The 16,195-nt window shown below is 38.3% G+C and overlaps 1 protein-coding gene across 2 annotated transcripts in view; it reads right to left on the bottom strand.

The window, feature by feature from the left end:
* Positions 1 to 206: 206 nt before the first annotated feature.
* The window catches only part of ano5b (anoctamin 5b), a 100,033-nt gene continuing 84,044 nt past the window's right edge, over positions 207 to 16,195 (bottom strand). For both annotated transcript variants that reach the window (XM_087794525.1, XM_087794524.1), the window contains 19 exons: positions 11,641 to 11,705; positions 10,406 to 10,513; positions 9,963 to 10,031; positions 8,618 to 8,902; positions 8,437 to 8,556; positions 8,195 to 8,310; positions 7,999 to 8,133; positions 6,927 to 7,032; positions 6,728 to 6,788; positions 6,261 to 6,412; positions 5,608 to 5,682; positions 5,313 to 5,538; positions 5,073 to 5,248; positions 4,902 to 4,999; positions 4,037 to 4,167; positions 3,750 to 3,955; positions 3,439 to 3,626; positions 1,943 to 2,048; positions 207 to 1,873 (listed from right to left, as the gene is read on the bottom strand). In XM_087794525.1, the coding sequence (XP_087650651.1) occupies positions 1,649 to 1,873; positions 1,943 to 2,048; positions 3,439 to 3,626; positions 3,750 to 3,955; positions 4,037 to 4,167; positions 4,902 to 4,999; positions 5,073 to 5,248; positions 5,313 to 5,538; positions 5,608 to 5,682; positions 6,261 to 6,412; positions 6,728 to 6,788; positions 6,927 to 7,032; positions 7,999 to 8,133; positions 8,195 to 8,310; positions 8,437 to 8,556; positions 8,618 to 8,902; positions 9,963 to 10,031; positions 10,406 to 10,513; positions 11,641 to 11,705 (2,648 nt within the window). In that variant the 3' untranslated portion in view covers positions 207 to 1,648. The remainder of the gene's footprint in view (positions 1,874 to 1,942; positions 2,049 to 3,438; positions 3,627 to 3,749; positions 3,956 to 4,036; positions 4,168 to 4,901; positions 5,000 to 5,072; positions 5,249 to 5,312; positions 5,539 to 5,607; positions 5,683 to 6,260; positions 6,413 to 6,727; positions 6,789 to 6,926; positions 7,033 to 7,998; positions 8,134 to 8,194; positions 8,311 to 8,436; positions 8,557 to 8,617; positions 8,903 to 9,962; positions 10,032 to 10,405; positions 10,514 to 11,640; positions 11,706 to 16,195) is intronic.

Raw genomic sequence — 16,195 nt, 5'->3', positions numbered from 1 at the left:
AAGAGAATCCTTCTATATGAATATGCTATAAAATATATATTTTAAAAATGCGGTGAAGATATGATTTATATCATGATCTGCACCATGATGTTTTCTGATGTTTCTGTGTTATGGTGAGTTGGCGTGATGAGTTAGTAGAAGCATGTAAGATGTCCTCCTGTATGTTCAGCTCTCATACTCAGACCTCCAAATAACAGACAGACCAGAACAGTCACAATAATTTATTGTAAATACTCTGAGAATGACATCATTTATATTGGGGTTTATACTCATTGACAACATGCTACTTTGGGACAGAAATGTCCGTCACCAGATTTTACAAACACACAAGCAAGCAAGGCTTTGTTAGTCAGTCACACAGCGACATTTCTCAAGCTCACAAAACAATCGCGAGAGGAGACATTCGTTTTTCCTGAGTTTTGAGGGGAAAGAAGACACTTGTAAGTTAAGACTTGTTTGCTTTATTGAAGCAGACGCCAACATTCCTTTACAGTACAAAAGCAAGATTAGAAAACACTTAAGCTTAGATCAGCTGCGGTGGAATATAAACGTCCATCTATATATTATTATTTTACTGTCCATCCACAAGTCTAAAAATGCACTTCAGGAATCTTCTAGGCTGTGATGCTGCATTGATCTACTGAAGGTTAAAATAAAATAACCGAGTAACTCGTTCAACATCGTAAAATAAAATTAAAATAAACACATTTTCTTCAAACCGACCTCTCTTTAAACATCATGGCTCATGCTGCATATTAGAAAGAAAAAACAAATATTCAAAAACATTAACTTTTGTTTCCCAAACTTATGGCAGTTTTATCGACAAACGTAGATTAGTTTGTGTGGCCACAGTGAGTCTATTGAAGGCAGTTTTGATTGACAGTTTACAGACGTGGCTTGTTCCTTGCAGGAGGTAATTCTTACAAGATGGGTTTCTACATCACAGGAGATTACAGTTATATATATATATATATATATTCTTTATAAATGTTCCACTGCAGCCTCAGCCAAAGTTGCTTGATCACATTTCACAAGTTTGGTAAAAATGGGCAGAAAACAAATACTTTACAGAATGAAAGATCGTTGGAATGTCAGCAACAAATGTCATTATTTGTCTCATATTTTGAAAAAAAAGGAGTATTATAGAAGGACCTGATTGACTCAAAGCAGGAGTTGGGAATAGACGTCGTCCTGCAAAACAAGCTTCCCATCGACACAACTATAGTGTACACACTCCCATGAGTAGGAATAACAAAGCAGCACAATCTTCAAACAGAAAGAGAAAACGTTTTGTTCCAAACTGTGATTAACTTTGATTCATACATGTTTTTTTTCATCTACTTCACCACTCGTTCTAAATAGCTGTTCAGCCGGTTAGCATCATGCATTTCCAAAGACAAGCCGCACACTAGTCTCCAGCGTATTTACACACAGATAAGAAAAAGAAGCGCCACAAAGACTCTTGACACAAGAACACAAATGCTAATCTGATATTTTCCATCAACAGTCTTTCATGGCACTGAAAGGTTTCGCCAACAAAAATGATCCTAATGTAGGAAAACACATGATGATGCCCATTCAAAAAGAAAAGATAAGAGCTGGTCACGAACACAGAAGCCCTTGCGTAAACATGTTCAGTACAAAGTTGCTACAGACACTCGGACAGAACCTCGTGTTTGTCCGGGCTCAGTGATCGTTCTGACACGGGCTCGGTGATGAAACTGGCCGACAGCTGCATCTTCAGCTTCTCCACCTCGTAGTTATGCAGGTACTCCTGGATCAGGTAGCGTTCTCTTCTGATCCGTGCCTTCACGTCCGACGGCACGTCCGGGATCATCCACGCCACGAAGAACTTCACCACGAACACCACGTGCTGCAGAGTCAATGACACACTCAGTGGAGAAGTCTTGTGTGGAAGGAGAGTTCCATTTATTCCACTTACTTCCATGGTAATGATGAAAGCCATTTTAGCGGCGAGGATGTGCCAGAACTGCATGGTGTGACTGTACTCCCTCTGGTGGCCAGGAGGGTAACGGTAGTCCCTGTACCTGTAAAACAATATTGACACAGTATAAACATATCGAACTGACAGATGTGTGGAACCATAACAAGTGATGTCAGACATATAATAATTTATTTTTATATATAATATTTGGATTTGAGCTTTTCCAATCTGAAAGAAATTGATTGATTATAATTTTCCTTGCTTTAAATAATTGAAACAATTTCTATTGTTCTATTGTTAAGAAATGTAACGTTCACATACATGTGATTGACATGCAATGATTTGTATATTTTGTTTACATTGAAAACGATAAACCGTTTCTGCAATTTCTAATAGTTTGGGTATTAATAATAATAACACTTATTGTTATTTTTTATAAACATTTATTTATATTTCCAACAATGAGAATAACGTATAACAGAGAAATGAAAGAATATGAAAAAAGGAAAATAAATTAAACCAAAGGTTGTTTTTTTGTTTTTTTTAACAAGACATACGGACACAAACGGGCAAGTCACAAATACACTGTCCCGCTTCGACCAGAGTTTCCTTACAAATTCCAAATTTTGTAAAATATGTCCAGCTTGTTCTTTGCGTGGCTTAGGATTCTTCCAGGACTGGGTTATTCAGACACATGCTAAAAATATATTTATCTTTTTTAGACAAAAAAAAGGTTCGTAGCAATTATTTGTTGACACGGCTGCAAGAAACACTGCCCCCTTGTGCTTGTGACATTAAATACATGTATCTGGAATGTTTTGGTATATAAGGTAAGGTAAGGTAGAACTTTATTGATCCCTCAGTTCTACCTTACCTTACCTTATATACCAACACATTCCAGATACATTATTTAATGTCACAAGCGCAAGGGGATACTATCCAGTTTAACATTTGTATTGAAGCCATTTAGATCAGGCCTCACAGAAAGAAAAAACAATGTATATCAGTTCTGTTCTTTTGATTATTGCTCTGTTAAAGGTGTTTTGTTTTGAAAAACGATGGTATTGGTCTGTGTCTATTGACAAGACGCTGCATACAGTTAAGTTTACTACAAGAGAAACCTGTAAACTAGCGGGAAAAAGTTTTTATATGAAGGTCAATCTGTAAATTTAATTATAACATTAGAACGGTCGGTGGTGCAAAAAAAAGTTAAAGACCACTGCAACGTACATGCGTTCATCCATTCGTCCGCTGTACTGCAGTCAAATCTAGCTTTAGAATATTTTGTGGTAATTTGCTATAGTAAACATGACATAGAGGGGGAATTTCAAATCTGGGGTTTTGTTTGGACAGATTATCAAATGATATCAACAAATAACCCTCATAGAGACCTGAGATCTTTCTTATTCCTCAGGTGACACAATAAGGGTTCAGGTATTCAATTCAAAAGAAGGGAGCAGGAAAGGTTTACAAGAGGAGGACGAGGTCAATACCTGCAGGTGTCCGAGGACATATTCAACCAGCTGTGCGGCTCCTCCGGCAGGTGCTGTCCATGGATCTGTGAGATGTTGTAGACGGACAGACTGTTGTTGACGTAGCCCCACATAGAGGAGTCGTTACTGTAGGCATAGAGGTAGACCATCCTCGGAATCATGTCAGAGGTGAAGGCCATGATGAAGGCCTGAGGACACACAGAGCATATGGTCATTTCAGCAGTAACAGTCTGGAGCGCTACAGTGTTAGCATCAATATATATGATCAAATATAGGAGCTGTATTCAAGTGACAGTAAGAGTGCAACTTACGTTGGTGACAACAGACAATATCGCGACTGCATTCAGGATTTCCTGCCAGGCTCCGATGTTTCGAGCCTTCGATGCCACCGGCCTTTTAAACTGGGTTGTAAACTTCCAGGCGTCAACCCTGATTTCCAAGATGTTGTTAAAAAGAGCCAGAAGTGGAGCCAGAGGGAAGGAGGCCACGAACAGAGTGATGAAGCCGAACTGCACCACTGAGAGGAAGAAGGTCGGTCAGCAGAGAGAACATTAGTTTTGAACAGAGAGGTTATCATGACCCATCACAAGGATCTCACCCATCTCCAGGTACTCATAGAACAAGCCCAGCTGAGTGAAGTTCAGCAGAACGTGGTCTTGTTCCCAGCGGCTGTAGTGGTTCTCCGGGTGATGACGGGTTTTCCTGCTGTTCCACCAGTTACGCATCAGTCTGCAAATCACAAAATTCAAAAATGATTATGTTTCAAATGACATGATGAAATGAGCAAGTAGGAAAAAGAAACAAAATTGAGCAGTTATTTCTTACCTTTCATTTTTGCTTTCTCTTTAAATTACACAAACAGAAAACAAAACTGAGAATAATATGATAATATCTGAAATAATCTTTAAAAGTTGTTAAAAGTGATCACAAACATCAGAGGAGAGCGATTGATGAAATCTTCTACAGGGTCAAATAATATGCAACATGTTGTTATGGAAAGTCAAACCAAAGCAAAGAAAAAAACTCACAAAAGAACATTTTAATATTATTTGTTTTAACTTTTTTTTACTTTTAAATAATCTTGTTAATGTAAATCAAGCTATAGAAAGTATTGTTTAAAAAAATAAAACTCCTAGAACAAAGAACTTATCGTAATAGGAAAAGTTAAATATATTGTTAAACAGCATTGACTAAAATATAAATAAAAAAGATTTCAGAAAAATGTCCACTTTACATAACTTTTATACTTCAAGGAGGCCAAACTTTCTTCTGTATCAGATGATGTTTAGCTTTGTTTGCCCTCATTTTGAACAATGTCACAATCTTTTGATTAAATCCTAAAAAAGATCCAAGTTTTGTTTTCCTGTGGTTTGACATGATTTCCAGTTGCAAGATGCTTTGGTTTCAGCGTATACAAGCTTCGAGAATATGAAGGAGTTTGAAGATCAAAAGGATTGTCTCACGGTAACAGTGCCTCCTGGATGTTTCCACACAGTTGTTTTCCTACCATGACGATCACCAACTGTGTGGTCAGCTCGATCAGACAACCTCCTGGATCACACTGGAAAACACGGAGAAGTTTTTTTTTTTACACATGAGATCCACTTCAAATGTAACATCTCTCAATAAAGTACCTCCTCGTTCCTCAGCTTGCTGGTGCCAAACATGTAAGAGTATTCTCCAGGGAAACCCACAAACTTCCCTTTGAAGAACGCTACATAGAAGCAGGAGGAGTAGTAGTTGACGAACTGGAAGAGAAACATCTTCATCGTCAGCCGGTTCTCATACTCCAGATGAGTTTTGGGGATTTCTATGGAACGGAAAACATGAAATAAGAATACATTCAGCTGTTGACTGATGGATTTGATGTTTACCCATGTCGGTGATCCACACCGCCACCCTCTCGTAGAAGAAGTTGAGGATCATGATGATGACGAAGTTGATGCAGGAGGCGGTGACGGAGGTGGCCAGTTGAGGAGTGATGAACCTTCCCACCACCTGGATCCTTCTCATGGGGTCTTTAATGACACTGGCGAAGGCAGCGAACACGGCCAGTCTGTAGGCAATGACTCCAATGATGCAGGCCACGATGAGAGAGATCTGTTTCAGAGAGTTCATGGTCACACGGCTGCTACACCTCGTATGTTTTTAGGAGACGGCATGAATTACCCAAAAGACCACTGTGGCAGTGGAAAGGCAGAAGCGAGCACACTTGCTAGTAACAGGAAGATAAGGCTCCATTTCCTGCAGACAGATTTTAGATCATGACATTACTCACAATGAGACGGACAATTAAGAAACTTTCTACTTGATGAGAATGCATTTTTCCCAAAGTTTTAGGTCACACTTTTTTATTCCCTTTGGATAATGTATCAGATAATAGTTTGAGAAGGAAAAGGCAGACCAGGAGCACATTCCTCTCGTTCTTGTCATGCTACACACATGGCTCTAGTAGGGTTTGACCAGGAAGTACAAGATAAAGAAATATGTTTATCAAAGGAACAGTTCATGAGAAGACATTTGTAGACAAAGTTACAGACGTCACATGTTGGAAAGAGGATGCCAAAGATGTTGTAATGATCATATCTTCTATCTAGTGATGGGTTGATGAGGCATCATGATACAGCATCAAACAACTGATGCTGTATCATGATGCAGTGTATTTGAAAGGCCACTAGATGGCAGTCTCAGTTTAAGAATTATGCAATGTTTCAATAAATTAGTAGATCAAAATCATCATCAAACATTATAATGTAACCCATCACTACTTCGATCTCATGTTGCTGTGCTAACTGTTGTTCTCATGGTGATTCTCTCATTACCTGAGTGATTTTGTTGCGTCTCCTGTTATTGCATCTGATCTCAAACTCGGGTCTGATTTGAAGTTGTTGTTGTTCCTCCTCAAAGTCCACGAGATCCCATTCATACTCCAGTCGGGCTTGACGCCGCTTCCAAAACTCCAAGAACAAAGTAACTGCAAGAGAATCCACATGATGCTTTTGACCAAATGTTGTCAGAGCAATTATTATTTCTACAAGCTAATTGAGTCATTTTAGTTGACTCTCATGCTGTTTTTTTTAATTTAATAGAATATTTTCTCTTGTGACCTCCTTCAAGGGGGTCAATGAGTATTGTTTCTTTATTATTTCTTTAGTTTAGCATCGCTTTTAATCGTGCAAAATTGCCGTCATGGATAAAATTACCTTAATTTAATTCTTAGAGGATGAACTGACTATAAAATGTAATTACAAAGAAATCGCACACAAGGTTTTTTTCAGGAAAAACTCACCCCAGATCCCCATGAATATGGCGAAGAACACGGTCCCTTCATTATCAAACAGATGGGATTGCTGAAAGACAGGAGGTTAATGCCATTTGGCATCAACATGACGCCAGATTGCTGACACAGCAGGATTTATTGGGCTCATTAGCAAGCAGGCGTGCGACATTCAATCTGCAGACGACCAGGATCACCCGCTCAGTCTTACCCAGGACGAGAGGCACGTGGAGTTGAGCTTCCAGAAAGGACACTTCTTGTCACAGAGTGGACACATGAAAATGTTCCCGCCAATTTCCGCATCACAAATCTCCTTACTGATGATGAAAACAAGAAATAGACACCACACACATCAGTAAAGTAGTACACAGTATGTTGACCAAGATCATTTATTAACCATCTTTTCTAATCGTATAATCTCTAGACTCTAGGGAAATCTGAGTTGAGTTGGGAGTAATCTGAGATAAACTGAGTTAAACATGATTTTAGCCAAGATAAACCTGATTGTAGCGGAGATAAACCCAAGATTAGCTGAGATAACACAGAGTTTAGCCGAGATAAACCAGAGTTTAGCCGAGATAAACCAGAGTTTAGCCGAGATCAACCTGAGTTTAGCTGAGATAAACATAAGTTTAGCCAAGATAAACCCTAGTTAATCCGAGATAAATCCGAGTTTAGACATGATAAACCCAGTTTTAGCCGAGATAAATCCAAATTAGGACGAGATAAGTCCGAGTTTGGGCATGATAAACCCAGGTTTAGCCGAGATAAACCCAAGTTTAGCCGAGATAAATGCAAATTTAGACATGATAAACCCAAGTATAGCCGAAATAAACCCAAGTTTAGCCGAGATAAATCCGAATTTAGACATGATAAACCCAAGTATAGCCGAAATAAACCCAAGTTTAGCCGAGATAAATCCGAATTTAGACATGATAAACCCAAGTATAGCCGAAATAAACCCAAGTTTACCAGAGATAAATCCGAGTTTAGCAGAGATAAACCTGATTTTTTAGCCGAGATAAACCAGTTTAGTCAAGAGAAACCTGAGTTTACTCGAGTAACTCTAGAGTTAAGACAACAAACAAGTTTAGCCGTGAGACGAACAAGTGTCTCTTAATGTCTTAATTAATGTCTGTTTAAGTCTTTAACGGTTAAGTCTTTAATTGTTTGTGTTTAATTTCTTGATGATAAACCCAGGTTTAGCCGAGATAAACCCAAGTTTAGCTGAGATAAACCCGAGTATAGTGGAGAAAAACACCAGTTGAGTCAAACACACTAACCTGGATATGTTTTCGTCGTAGCTGAGAACCCCGTAAGTAAAACAGATCACACCCATGACAGCAGCGAAGAACAGCATTTCCGTGTAAAAGCCCAACCAGGCGAAGTAGATCCCGATCTTTTCCCCATAATATTTCCTGCGGACAAGAGTTTGTTAGCACCAGCAGATCCCTGGACTCGAGGCGGTTCTGGTGTTACCTGATGAGGTTGAGCGGCTGCTCTTTGTAGAAGCAGAGGAAACCTGCCCAATGTTTGTACAAACTGAACCGCTCGCTCTCACTTCCAGCATCTTTGGCCCTTCTCCAGTACCGACTCTGACAAGTACATCACCATGTCATGACTCATGAATGAAAATATAATGTATATTTTATGTATTTTAATGGTTAATTGATACATTATTATATGAGATTTTATAAACGTTTTGATCTTTCTTCGCTCACGTCATGAAGGGGGAAGGCAGATGTGTAGGTCCCATTGCTCAGCAGTCGCTTGACACCAGTCTTGTCCTTGTCTTTCCGTCCATCCTTGTAGTACGGACAGCGAGCGAGGATGTAGAAGACCTAGAAACAAGATCCACGTAATTCATGGTCCGACCGATCCTCACATATGTAGCAAACTCACAATTCTGTTCCTTGTCGACGTCGGGAAGAAAGTGTCCTTGTCGTTGATCAGGAAGAAGTCGGTCTTGTTCTTGTCGAACGGGTAGGTGAAATAGTCCGGTTTGGGCTTCATGATGTGTTCAGGGAGCCGGAAAGGACTCGACAGCCATTCGAGGGGGACGTCGTGACAGTGAGGTATGTCGCTGGCCTTGAAGGGAACCTTGATCTTCAACAGGTCGGCGTGCATGGCCAGGACGCTCCACGGCGCGTGGATCTTTAAGAAGTATGTCTTTTGGTCTTTGGATTCCTAAATGAAGAGAGATGAGTCAGCATCTAAAAAAAACCTTTAAATTATAGGAATCCTAATTACAGTGTTTAAATGTGTACTTACAGAGGAGTTACAGTTATAGACAAAAATGTTAATTTTAATGCAGCGACTGATGCTCAGTTGTCTTCAGCTTCGTCCAAAATAATGCCTTTACAATGATCCAAATATCTCTGTGGTGTTGGTCTGCACTTCCTGTGTAGACAGTGACTGAAAGTGCTAAAGATATCTACCCATTGTACTACATGCTAGCCTAGCAGCGTCCACTACAAAGTATAGAATTGTTTTGTTTTTAGGAACAATTCCTAATGTCGAGGCTTCAATGCAAGATGGACGTTACAGACGAGCACCACGGAGGTATTTGGAAGATTTTAAGTGTATTTTTGGACAAAGATTAAGACGACGCTAGTCGCTTCATTAAAACTTAAAAATGTATATACAAACTACATAAAAACTGTCCAACACGTGCTTTGTTTTCATCAATTACCACGAAAACATATATAAACATATCCATTATTGAAGAGTTTATAGTATTAAGTGTAAGTAAGTATATCAGCCATTAGAATATTAAATGGGTTTTTTTAGGCATTGAATACTTTTTTTTAAATCATTTTCATCAGTAACTGAATTAAGAAATGAATACAAAAAAATAAAATAATTTACACCTAGAAATTGATATAATTCCAATAATTCAATAATGTTTGAAGCATTGATGAACAATATTTTGAATTATAATTTGGGAATGAGCTGAAACATTTAAACTTTAAAAGAAACCCGAGTTTAGTTTGAGATAAATATCTTTAAAAAGAGCAAAACATGAGTTAGGTAAAAAAGAAATTTAGAGATTGTTTCCTCAAATAATTGGGTGGTTGGTAAATTTCGGCAGAATTACCCCTCTTAAAGACCAATAAAATGTCAATTTTTCAGCCTAGCCCCAAGTGGTTTGTTATTAAACTGATGCATTAGAGATCATTTCTTTACTATAAAAAGACATGATGTGTCTCCCATACACGCCACTAGGTGGCAGCATCACTCCTCTTACCGATCTGTCCTCAGTCTCCAGCTCCAGTCCAACCTTCTGTAGGTTGGCCTCAAACTCCCTCCTCCTCTCCTGTGAATGAACACAAACCACAAAAATGAGAGCGGCCTCCACTGCTGCTCCATTCAGTTTGTTTAGACTGTAGAAAACATCATTTTGTTTCTGAGCTCATTAATAAAACATCTCTGTCATGTGTAAACTTTGAGCGTTTTCTTAAACATCTGTATACAAGTCGAGCCTTTTACAGAACCATAAATATACTGTACATAAACAAACTTTTTCAAGCAAAAATAAAAACTGCTTAAAGCTAAAAATATCAAAACTACCCCTTTTTTTTCCCAGAGAAAAAACATCTTTCCATCCTCTCACTTCCTCTTAGTGGCGCCAGCTCTCAATCTGGATTGTGTAACGGTCTGTCATTTGCTGAGTAATCTACTAAATGGTACCTGTTTCTTTTCGCCATCTTTGTCGTCCACGTAGGACAACACGAAGTCGATCCTCCGAACACCGTCCCTGAAGAACACGGTGTCCTTGCAGGGTTGTAAAACTTCCGTCTAGAAATGTGGAGACAAGAATATTACTTTCCTTGTCGACAGTAACATGCAGTTGGTCACATATTTCTCTTTATGTAATCATTTTATTGTTGTAACACTTTTTCTACAGCCTGGTGCCCTTCGTGTCGATGATGTCTAAACATGAATAAGTGTATTTTTAAAGGAACAAAACTGTTGATTTCAGTGTTGTGAATAACATAATGTAATGTCCCGAATTAGCACCTAAAAGTAGTGATGCGCTGATGAAGCTTCATGAAGCAGGGTCATGTTGTTTAGAGGTCAGTAGGTGGCGCCATCAGTTTAAAAATGATGTGATGTTTCAATGGTTCAAAGTTGTTAAAAATAAAATGTGCAGAGACCGCCAGACCATCATTAGACCATCACTACCTAACATATTTATCATATTTTTAATTTTTATAACCTGTCAAATGTCATTAATTAATTAAAAACGACTCCCTTAATACTAAACATGTTTTTGTTGGGGTTTTTTTCAAACAAAAGTACTGTTTCATTTAGAGAAATCTTGATATAGCAGGTAGAAGTGACCATATATGAACCAACAATTATTTTTAATTTTTCTTATATCTAGACGGAATATTTATTTATTTTCAATACCACTTTCACTTCTCATCTTATAATACCCACTCATCAGAAACATCCTTTCTATGACTCAACATATTTTTCATCTCCTCATCGTGACCTTGAGTTCATCTAAACCACACCCAGCATGTTATCTGACACACACACAATCCCTGGCCAGTGCCAGTCCTGTGTTAACAAGGTGAATTATGCAATGATCGTTTGGTTTAATGAAACAACTGAATTATGGATGGAAACTGTGCTCGGGCCCGGAGCGCCACGAAAACACAATCAGTCTAATAGGAGAAGATGAAAAATGGAATGGCTGATGGCCCTGGAGGCTGTGTTGGGTTGAGTTTATTTACGTCTGACCGTAACTAGAGAGATAAAAGCTCTTTGAGGCTTTCAGGTCTCATGATTCAGCAGTCGGGGGTTCGAGGATTAAGTATGTGCCGCATTAATTATGTGTGAGCTGCACATTGTTGAATAAAGGATCTGGGGGATCGCACAGCTAGACAAACAGAAGACAAGAACACATTAGATCTTACTTGTACGTTCTCAGGAAGCAACATTTGCTCCGACGAAGCGTTGAGGCCATTTCCACCATTTTCACCTGCAGAGGAAGAAACAGAAATTTGCTGAAAATATAGTGACGAGAGAATATTCCTCAAATGTTACACAGATAAGAATGCATGCAACAAAACCCTCAAACAATGAAGAAATAGAGAACTTGAAATCTGAAACACAATCATCCCTTTATATCAATTCCAAAACAAAAATGTCATAATTATGTTTTTAGGTTAAAAAAAATCTTCTTAGTTTACAAATCTGATAGTCATAGAAAACTATTGATCACAAGGATCTTCTTTTTCTTTTTACACCATTCTTCATGTTTAGAGAAATCCATACAGTGGTTCTGTTTTAAGAACAACCTTGGTTACCATAGCAACTGAGATTGATATGACATTTTAAACTGGTGAAGAACGAGTCCCCCTTAAAACCTATTCCATAAACTCAAGACAGTAATTATAATTTTTAAAAGTTAAGATCTCTGATATCTAAATTAATCCAAATCATTTTTGTCTTAATCCTTTTTTGTTTCATGGCCTTTTTGTCAATGTAATGATGCCTCTTCTGTGTTTGACTTATTTAGTCTTTAAAGAGCAAATACTGTGAAAACCCAAAACTTCTGACTTACTCATGTTTCAAATGTTGAAATCTTCTTCTCCAAGATGCAGTAAGTCTCTCATCATCATGATGTTTTAAAGTTATTACTTATAAAGTTCTCGCTGTCTGAAATCCTGGCGAACAACAGGTTACGAGAGCGGAGCCCATTATGACGCAATAATGGTCATCACTCCTCCTCCAGCCAGCTGTAATCACTCCCTGCTTTGTTCATACCTTGGAGGTGGAGACTTCTGGGATTAATGACGCGTGGTAACATACCTTGATATTTGATCAATCACAGCAGAGTGGGCTTGGTTATGGTAAACAGGATTTAATCTCAGTGTTTTCAGTGGGCTGGGCCTAAGATAATTTTCTAATGTAAATATTTCAATAAAAATATTTTTTTGTACAGACACATACTGATTAAACAATAGAGTCCAAGATCTATTTAGGACATACCTCAACACATTAGTTGAACTTTATTGTTTCAATCATGGAACTAAGCTCACTCATTTTCCATAGGTATCATTCCCCTCTGAACAAAAATAAAAAGCTAATTTCCCTGTAGAGGAATACAAGAAGCTATTTAGCCGAGTGGGCTTTAATATTCTTCCCACCTCACACTGTGTTTCATATGTATGGGAAGAATCGGCTGGATTAGTACTTCCATCTGTTTCCTGGTGAGATTAGTGATAATCTTAATACTTGTCACCTCAAACTACAGACCGACGGTTCCTGTTTAATCCTAAAGCCTTATCTTGACAACTACAACAACTCCTCTGACACCATGGATGACATCATAACACTGGTGTTTTCAACCAGACTGTGTGTAGCTCTGAAGTGTTACGACTAAACCGTTTAGAAAACAACATCCAATGAAAAGATGAAATGATCAAATATAGCTCTTTCTTTTGTCCAGTGATCTATTTTAAGCCACACATGCATGCTCTTCTTATCTTTTACTTTCTACTCCCAACTGATGTTGATAGACACAGTGAGAGAAGTATTTGGATTGGAAGCAAGAATCAGTGGCCTTGGTGCTTGGTTTTGTTTTTATAATGATTATTTTGTATGTTATCTTGTGTCATACGTTTATCCTGAACTGACACCACAAAATGATTCTGACAAACATTGTTAACTTAAGAGTTAGAGAGTTGTACTTTTTGAGTCATGGCTGTGTATTATCGTGATGGGTTGATGAGGCCTCATGATACACTATCAGCTGTATCATGATACTGTGTTTTAATTTGTGAAGCCACTAGAGGTCACTCTCTGACTTATAATATTTAGCTGTGATCCACTAACTCAGTGATACCTGGCATCACTTTCACAAAGAATTACCATCTAGTGGCCTTTTTAAACTGTATCATGATACATCCTCATTTGATTCATGAGTAACTTAAATTACTCTCTTAAATGTGTGCCATTCATTGACTGACTCATCTTTTGACATACTTTCTGATTTAAAGTATGGAAACAGCAGACGTGCCAGTGTTGACAGTGAGTCATGGAACACTGTAAACACACCAGAGATTAGTTTGAAAGCGTTATCTATCTGAGGTTCACCAGGAATTTATTTTAAAACGGCTCTTGTTGTTTGGAATGACCGACCATCAAACCAGATATCATTATGGATGCATTATCTCTCTCAGCTTTTATAGTTAAGAGCTTTTTAAACGGATCTATTTCCCTTTGCATGATTTCTCTGGGATTTATTGTAAATATGTTTTTTTCTCTTTACTTACATCATTTTTTAAATCATCTCTTTTTGATTTATCGTAAAGATAGTTTAAAAATGGTTTAAGTACTTTTTTGCCTAAACAACCACTATTCTTTTTAATAAACAAAAAACACACCACATATCATCTTGGATGCATTATCCCTCAGTAATTTGTCATAATTATGTTTTTATTTTTTTATTTATATTTCTCTTTGCTAAACTACCTTGTTTTAGATTTTTTCGGTGGTTTATCAAAAGTATACTATTTCATTGTTCTTTTCTTAGAACCACATTTCTAGATACACAACCAACAAACCAGAGATCAGTTTGGATGCATTATATTTTCTAAGGTTTAAACTGAATAGCTTTTTTAAACTGTTAATTTTCTCTTTGCTTACAATTACAATGTTTTCAATGATCCAACTGTCATTTATCGTAAATATATTATTACTTTTTGCCTACAACAACCACCTTGTTTTGAATGAACAACAAACAAACAATATATCTTTTTGGATACATTATCTGTCCATAATTCATCATAATTATGCATTAAAAAGGATTTATCTGTCTTTGCTTACAACCACCTTGTTTTGCATGACCTCACTGTGATTTATCATAAATATATTTAAAAATGTCTCCTCTTTTCCTCACAGCAACCACCATGTTTTGATCTAAACCTCTAACAAGTGCCAGGTTAGAAATCCGTTAATGAGAAACACATGATTGCAATTTCCAACCAATGACAGCAGGCGGAAACACAAACACACTAAAAGAGTCTCTGAAATACTCGGGGTCCATACGAGTCCAGCACATTCCTCCATGGCTGCGTTCTCCCTCGCTCTCTCTCTCTCTGGCTGGCAGAGGGAATGTGCTTGTTAGGCATGGCCTCACTCTCGCTCTGGCTTTATCCCTGGATGGTGGGAAAGTGGCACTTCCTGTGGGGGAGGCTGCAGTGTTTGTGAAGACGTAAATGGGGGAGGAGCACGAGCTCCCCCTTCATCTCCACGACAGCAGTCACCTTTGATTGGACGACAAGGACCCACCAGAGGGAGTCCCGACCCAATGGGAGAGAAACCAAGTGAGGCTTATGAGGAATGACTATCACATTAGTGAGAGAAGCTGAATTCCTTCTAGAGTTTTTCACTGAAACCCAGAAGCTGACCATTCCAGCAACTTTTTTTTGTCCCACTTATTTGCTAATACTAGCAGAGCAAAGACTTGGTTGAGTCAACAGAAACTTAATCTGTTTAATCTTAGTCTAGGTGAACCTAAAATGACCTTTTGGACTGTGATACAACTTCCATAATTCACATGAAGGGACAGAAAAGTGAAGAATCCGTTGATCAGCAATGAACGGTGTGTGGACAGAGACAGGATTACTTTTTTGAAAAAGAAAAAGGGACTCATATCCGCATACAAGACCCAAATTAAAACAATTTATTTATTTTATTTAAACAAGTAAATCAACCCCTTCATCAAAAGGCGTTCAATAGACTTTACCTTTGAGCAATTGTGTTGCTTGTGTTTTCGGAGATACAGGCGTCAGGCAGAGTAATGATTGGACGACCACTGACTTGTCAATACTATTGCTCTCAAACCAAATGGAATTAAGAGTTAAAGCAATACGTCTTTAGAAGCACTGACTACCCCCTGCTCTGAATCCCCAACAGCCTCATTATCAAGGCACGACAAAAACCTCAGAATGAAATACTGTAAAGAAAAACAATGGAAACTAATGTTTAGGAAACGTACATTTTCTTAACAGTCCACTCAAGTATTCTGTTCGATCTCTTTAGGAATCGACCGTGGCAGCAAATAAAGCAAGTCATCCGAGGTACGTGGGAAAAAAAACGCTCACTCAATTACGAGATGACTCTGCGTCGACTTCAATTCATGCGATATTTACGACTGATTCAGTCCATTGATCTCGTGAGTCACAGGACGTGAAGCAAACAGCAAACATGGTGCAAACGCCTGAAAAACTATGAATTCAGACATGAATTCCTTTATCAGATTCATAAACGTTCAATAATCTGCAGGGATTATTTTAGTTCTGTTTGCATTCCGCCTGAGAACACACAAGAGCCTGCTTATACAACACACTCTCATTAGCATGCCTAGCTACACAACACGTGTGACGATGCATTTCCCAGCCATCGACGTCACGGGCAGCCGGACAGATGTGGCAGAAGCTGAAACATGCGTGATAACTCTGT

This window comes from Callionymus lyra, chromosome 6 (genome assembly GCF_982586985.1).
Source record: "Callionymus lyra chromosome 6, fCalLyr1.hap1.1, whole genome shotgun sequence".
In the NCBI taxonomy this organism is placed as follows: domain Eukaryota; kingdom Metazoa; phylum Chordata; class Actinopteri; order Syngnathiformes; family Callionymidae; genus Callionymus; species Callionymus lyra.
The sequence above is the reverse complement of the archived record's forward strand: the minus strand, read 5'-3'. Positions and strand labels throughout refer to the sequence as shown.